The sequence below is a fragment of the Myripristis murdjan genome, chromosome 14, assembly GCF_902150065.1.
Source record: "Myripristis murdjan chromosome 14, fMyrMur1.1, whole genome shotgun sequence".
NCBI lineage: Eukaryota > Metazoa > Chordata > Actinopteri > Holocentriformes > Holocentridae > Myripristis > Myripristis murdjan.
In genome coordinates, this window is record NC_043993.1 from 4,140,001 (window position 1) to 4,147,500 (window position 7,500).

The following is a 7,500-nucleotide window of genomic DNA, read 5'->3' on the forward strand; positions in this document are numbered from 1 at the left end:
TGATTCCTGAACCACCCGTCCTCATCTCCTCGCCTCCTTCCCCATTGTTTTGTGTCCTCCTTCCTTCCCTCTTCTCATCCACCTCCTCTGTCATCAGCTCACACTTTCCCCTTTCTCTTCACTCTCTTGTGTTTAACTACATTCACTCCCCTCCCGCTTTGCTTCTGACAGATTTATACTCCACATGTTTGCAAAGTCTCTCTCCTGAACAGTTCATACTCTATTTCCTTCATGGGGTAAGTCTATGAGTCATCTAAACCAGTGCTTTTGAATCTTGGGAAACCAGAGCTTTGACGGTTTTCTTTCTGGCTGTTTAATCAGTTACTATTTCACACCTGGAATGCAGGGCAAATGAAGTTAAGTCATTAGCTGTAGGCTATGTGAAAACAGGGTTCCCACTCTTGGACCAAAATTTCAAACATACTTCAGATTCAGAGGTCTTATTAAAGTTTATTATTCTGTTTTATTCTACAAGGGAAGTGAACATAATATACACAGGGAAAATATATATTACATTTGGTGAATATCTAGTTACTGATTTTTTCAACTGAGGTGGACAAAATGCCATGATATTCATGACTTTCCCCAAGAATTTAAAAAATTCCCGTGCTTTCCTTGACGTTTCAAAATGTGTAAATTCCCATTGATTCCAGGGCCCGCGGGAAAACTATTACCTAATCATCTTCCTAATTTCTCCTTTTAACACCGCAAAAACAACACAACAAAACTGATATATTTTCATCCTCTCCTTGCTCGTCTCCCCTCTAAATCTTGAAAAAAAAAAAAAAATGCAGGGTGATTTAAATGCTCCATTACCTGCATGAGCTCCTGTTTCTCCCTCTCCCCAGAGTTGATGGCATCTCGGATGGAGCGCACCTCACTCAGGATAGCCTGTGCCTCCTGCAGCTTGTAGCCATACGGACTATTGGACACCTTGTGGTCGATCCTGGAGGGGAGAAGGGAGGTGAAGAGTGAGCGAGAAAGATGAGTTAAGAGGAGCAGAGATCAGGAGACAAGAGCATGAGGATGGTCAGGGTGTTGTTTTCCCATGACACAAACATCCCTTAAAAATGTCCATAAACCTCACCTGCTTGTTGGACTGTACAATTAGCTGTAAATATTTTTCTAACCTTTATTTGTCCAGGGAACTGGGTCAAGTGAGCATGCATGCTGTTTTCTAGTGACAATCTGTCTCACATTTCACAGTGTTTTACAACTATTCACTGCAAAATCAAATGGAGAAACTGGAGGCTGTACAGCAGCTCAACAGCAGCTGCTGAGGGAGTAAAGAGCATTACTCACTTCAATTATCCCAGCTGGTCTGGGGATTCAAACCAGTAGCCTTCTGGTTTCTAACCCTTGTTCAGCAGCAGCTCTCAAAAATGCTAGCACACGCATTCATAAACACAGCTGATTTCAGTGATTTGCACATCTTCAAGTGGAGGAAGGACACATTAGTGAAATATGTGGCTGGCTGGAACGAAATCATGCAAAATTTTAGGCCTCATTGGTACCAAGTTGGAAGCTAAGGTTGCACAATGGGACAAAGGTATTGGTACATGAATTTATTATAAGTCTAACCCATCACCAGTTGGATCTTTTTTGCAAAAGGCCTTTACTTTAGTGATACATTGATGCCACATCAAGCATTTGAGGTTTTGAGTCTGAAATTAACGTGCACCATAAACAGTTGCACTGGAACACACAGCTGAGTGTGTCATTCATTCAGTGATATGATCATTAAGTATCAGTATAACCTTTTTTACAGTTTCAGTGCCTGTCTTAAGTATAATTATCAGGAAAAGGTTCCTTTTTCACCTTCTTCAGTGAACAAACCATGACCAAGACCACCACAGAAATCATGTGGAACCATGCTGGGTGATGGTGGCCATTTTGACATGTTGCCTCTGCCCTATTACAAAACAAAGCTCTTGGCAGCTGTGAACCTGCATTCTGTGACAAACCTGAATTTCTATAGATGGGCTCATCATAAATTTTAGCAGAACCTCATTTACACTGTTATACGCACCTTCTGAACCCTGCAACAGTCTCAAGTAAATAGGTCTCCTGCTAATTTGTGACCTGTGTAAGGCATGATGATAAAGGTCATGCTCTACATTTTATATAGGCAATAACCTCAGTGTAATTTACCCCTATGCTGCATGATTAATTGATAAATCGCCATCACCATCTTTTGGACTGTATTCTGATTTATGTAACTTATGGACAGAAAATCCAAGAAAATGTTGTTTCAGTCTGGCTGGAAGATTATTACACCAGTTAACCTGGAGTTGAAATACTATGCAGTCCAGGACTTGTCCTAATGTAAATAACATCACATTCCTTTTTAGTGGTAGTCCTGGGTTAAAAAAAACAAAAACAAAAAAAAAAAACAAAAAACAAAAACAAAACCAAAACCAAAAAAAAATGTAAAATCTGCATGCTTGATGTAAAAGTGGTTAGCTGTTCATTTTTATGCCTAGGTAGTGCAGGTCAGGTGCTGGGTTTGGCTCTAGACAAACCAGGAAGACTCAGGTGAGGAGAAAACAGGACAAAGAGACAAAAGGAAGTGCTGCTCTGCTGGAGGAAAACAACCGTGACAGGCAGCAGCTATGTAAACCCCAGTCATCAGCAAGTAATTTGTGTGCATGAATAACAGGTCGTTCCACATTCTTTAGAGAGTGAAGGGGAGGCTGAGGGGGGTGTATAAAAACACACAGGGAGAGAGAGAGAGAGAGAGAGAGAGAGAGAGAGAGAGAGAGAGAGAGAGAGAGAGAGAGAGAGAGAGAGAGAGAGAGAGAGAGAGAGAGATAGGGGAGAGAGAGAGGAAGAAGAGGGAGAGAACATGAATGGGAAAAATGAGGAAATGAAAGTGAGTGAGTGAGTGAGCGAGCGAGGGAGGGTGGGAGGGCAGCTCTTCTAGTGACAGGCAAAGAGAACAAGTAATCCTCTATAAGTCCTTCTCAAACAGAGTTCTGCTGAAAACATAAACCTTTTTACAATTAACCTGATTTACAACAACTTGGTGTGAAAGAAAAACATGTAAAAGATATTGTCCTTGGCCGACATATCAAAGTAGCTATAGTAAGACAACTTACAGTGACACAGAAATATTTTTTTGCTTGTTTTTGTGGCATTTTGTTTACATTATGTTGTGTGTTTTGTCAGAGCTGGCTCAGCTCTCTGACAAACAAACGCAAGAGGGAATATTACCAACCAAAAACTACATTTATTTATAAGACGCGGACAATACGAATAAACAACAAACGACAATCTATATCTGTAATGTAGGAGGTCAGTGGTGTGTGCGGGTGCATGGCTGTGTGTGTATGTGTGCTGGGTGCAATCTAAGCGACAAGAGACAACAGGTGAGCTGCAGGGCCAGGCCGGGAATGGGAAGGAGCGGGAGAGCGGGCGGAGTCCGCAGGTGCTTTTTAAAGACGCGGCCCCACCCCCTTGGAGACACACACCGGAGGCCCATTAACAATCATGCCCTGTGAAGAAAAAGAGGGGAGAGGGCGAGCAGGACACCAAACACAACCCAACCACTTGGGGTTGTCAAAACCGTGGAGTGTTATCTGGTTTTGGGACCAACACACAAGGCGAAGACCAGCTGGAGGCAGATGGAACAGCAATGTCATGTTTAAGCATATAATCAATCTCAGCATTTAAATGGTTAAGCTTCTCAGGACCCATGCGGTAAAACCGCTGTCTGATTGGCTGCGCCTCACCCACGTCAATGTCATGCTCAATCCAGGTGGTGCGAGACGGAACATCACCAAAAAGTTGCGGGAACTCCCTTATCAGCTCAACCAGCTCAACACGCTGCTGTACAGAAAGATGCAACAACAAAGAATCCAGATTACACAAAGACTCGGAATTTTTCAACCTACCACTCAACAAACTGTCATCAGGCTCAGGAACGCCGTCTGACTCCTGCCCCACACCGCAGGTATCCACTGCAAGCGCCGGACTCACGTCACCTTTGACGCGCTCACCATCCCCAGAGCGCTGATAATATGGTTTCAACAGGTTGACGTGGTAAAGCTGAGACGACTTCCTTCGACCTGGAGTGGCAACACGGTAGTTCAACTCAGAGACTTTCTCAGACACAACATATGGGCCAGTGAACTTAGCCTGGAATGGCGACGTGACCAGCGGTGTCAGCGCGAGGACCTGGTCCCCAGGACTAAACTCATGGCGCACCGCACCACGGTCGTAGTGGGCCTTCATTTTCACCTGAGCCTGCCCCAGCTTTTCTCGCGCCAGCAGACCAGCCCGAAACAACCTGTGCCGAAAGCCATTAACAAAGTCAATCAAATTCCGGGGCGCCTCGGTAGGCACCAACCCACCTTTCAGTGCTGCCAACGGCCCGCGCACCGAGTGCCCAAAGACCAACTCATTCGGGCTGAAGCCCGTGCTCTCCTGCACGGCCTCTCGCGCCGCCAGCATCAACCACGGGAGACCATCCTCCCAGTCTCGGTCCAGCTCCGTACAATACGCGCGCAGCAAGGACTTCAGCGTCTGATGGAAGCGCTCCAACGCCCCTTGGCTCTGCGCATGATATGGAGTGGACTGGTTGTGACTCACCCCCAACATTTTCAACACTTGAGCAAACATATGTGAACAGAAATTAGACCCCCGATCACTCTGTATGAACTTGGGTATCCCGAACACTGAAATAAACTGTGAAAGTGCCTTAACCACAGCCCTAGTTGTGATGGAACGAAGGGGATAAGCCGCCGGATAGCGGGTACATTGACACATCACAGTTAACAAATACTTACACCCTGACTTGGCACTCGGCAACGGCCCCACACAGTCGACAAGCAGATACTCAAAAGGCTCACTCACCACCGAAATGGGCTGCAACGGTGCCGGCCTTACGTGCTGGTTTGGTTTCCCCGTCGGCTGGCACACATGACACGTCTTAATATACGCAGCCACATCTTTCTTGGCACGCGGCCAGAAAAAGTGTTTGAGCACATACAGATATGTTTTGCGCACTCCAAAGTGACCACATTCATCATGTGCAGTTCTCAAAACATGGGAACGAAAATCCTGCGGCACCACCACCTGAAACACAGGCGCCCCCACAACATCCCCATCACAAGGCAGCCATTTCCGCACCAAGAGCCCCTCCTGAATAAAATATCCCTGTGCTACATCGCCAACCTGGTGACGCGGCACAGCTTGATCCCACAACGAGGACAACGACACATCAGATTTTTGCGCCTTAATCCACTCCTCCCTTGACACCCGCGGAGGCAAGTCAGGCAGCATAACTGGCTCCACTGAGGCCGCAGTCTCCACCGGCACAGACGCACCTTTACCCTGGGCGGCACAAACAGGAAAAATCTCCAGCCCCGAACTGTCAGATGCCACTTCCAACGGCTCGGATACCACCACAGGAGGCGGGGGACCACTGGGCCAAACACGACCACCACAGATGTCATTTCCCAAAATCATTGACACTCCCGGCAAGGGCAACTCGGGCCGCACACCCACAGAAAACACACCTTTAGCCAAGTCACAAACCAACAGTACATTATGGCGCGGCACTGGGACGAAGCCGAGCTCCATTCCCCTCATCACAATAAAATCACCAGACTGCGTATCAGCAGAAAAAGGAAGCGCCGACTGCACAATAAAAGAATGCCGGGCCCCTGTGTCACGCAACACTCTAATATTAACACACTCAGCACTGCCCACCAAGGAAACCTGCGCGTCAATGATGAAAGGCTCAAAGCCAGACCTGTCACCATCACCAACCTCCACCGCCTTTTCCACCGGCGCACTTGCGCACAACATGGCCGGAGCTGGGGAAGGCGCGCTGTTTTTACGCCTCAACAATGGACACTGGTCCTTCCAGTGACCATCCCCATGACAGAAATTACACAAGTTTGAACGGCCTGGGCGCACCGAGGCAGACGCACCGCGGGCCGGACCTGATTTTGAAAAACGGCCGCGCGTAAAACTGCTGTCATCACCCACTCGCTCACGCACCCCAGCAAAACCAGACCTGTGCGTCAACAAGAAATCATCCGCCAGTTCAGCCGCTCTAAGCGCAGTAGCTGGCTCTCTTTCATTCAAGTAGGCGGCTACGCGCTGAGGCGCCACGTTTTTAAACTGCTCCATGATAATTAACTGGCACAGCCCGTCAAATGTATTTACTTTTTCCGCTGCGCACCAACGGTGAAAATGAGTGGTCAAATCACGCACAAATTCCACATTTGTCTGCTTATCGGACTTCACCCAGTGTCTAAACCTTTGGCGATACGCCTCTGGGACGAGTTCATACGCCTTAAGGACGGCCGACTTCACCGTTTCATAGGTCAGACCCTCCTGTGCGCACACAGCCGAGTACGCCTCCTGCGCCTTGCCAGTGAGGACGCACTGCAGCAGGAGGACCTTGTCTCCATCCGACCACTGCTTGGCCTCTGACACACGCTCAAACAACGTGAAAAAAGTGTCGGGGTCTCGCTCGTTAAACTTTGGCACCAGGCGCAAACTGGCGGTCAGGTCTCTGCCCTCACGCCCAGCCACAGACCCCGACTCATTCGGCGCACCAGACATCCTACTGTCGCGGTCCAAAACCCGCAGCTTTGTCCGCTCCAGCTCCAACTCCAGCTGCAACAACTCTCTCCGTTGCGCAAACGAGAGCACCTCAGCCTGCCCCACAGACACAGACGCCGACTCCGACCTCACCGCAGCCGCGGCCGCCGGCTCAGCAGCAGGCTCCTTCTGCAACACACCTTTCTCAAACAAGGTCAACAACACAAACATTTTTAACTCATCTTTAAGCATCCCCTCTTGCAACTCAATATCATAGTGCTCAGCAATCTCGACCAACTGATCCTTCTTACAGGAGTCCAAAAACACCGCACAAGGCGCATCGTAAAAGGCTGACAAATCCATTTTCACCTTGGAGCCGGATCCACACTACCAGGTGCACAACGAGCAAGCAATGCCCCCCAGAGCGCTCCCCTAACTGCCTAACCCAGGATCTGACTAAACTCAACCCTGGTCTTCATGCGGTTCTGCAGCGGGTCAATTAAGCACAAAACCAGCGAGATCACCACCGGCGAGCCCCTGGAGTGCCCCCGAGAAGGCTGCTTGCGCAACCAACACTTACCGCTCCCCACAGCACTACGAAAAAAACAAACAGACACAATCCCAAAGGGGAGAGTGCCCTGAAGCCTAACGGGAACCTCCAGAAAATGCGCACCTGCAGCGTATCACCTACTCCGACCGGTGAGTAAAACTCTTCCTACACTACCACATAAATCCAAACAATATAACCGAGTTAACTTAACCGAGACGAGCCCCCATTTGTCAGAGCTGGCTCAGCTCTCTGACAAACAAACGCAAGAGGGAATATTACCAACCAAAAACTACATTTATTTATAAGACGCGGACAATACGAATAAACAACAAACGACAATCTATATCTGTAATGTAGGAGGTCAGTGGTGTGTGCGGGTGCATGGCTGTGTGTGT

At 48.1% G+C, this 7,500-nt stretch overlaps 1 protein-coding gene across 1 annotated transcript in view; it reads right to left on the minus strand.

The window, feature by feature from the left end:
- The window catches only part of wwc1 (WW and C2 domain containing 1), a 67,072-nt gene that overhangs the window by 31,967 nt on the left and 27,605 nt on the right, over positions 1-7,500 (minus strand). Inside the window, 1 exon segment of the mRNA XM_030068872.1 lies at positions 817-946. Within this exon segment, the coding sequence (XP_029924732.1) occupies positions 817-946 (130 nt within the window).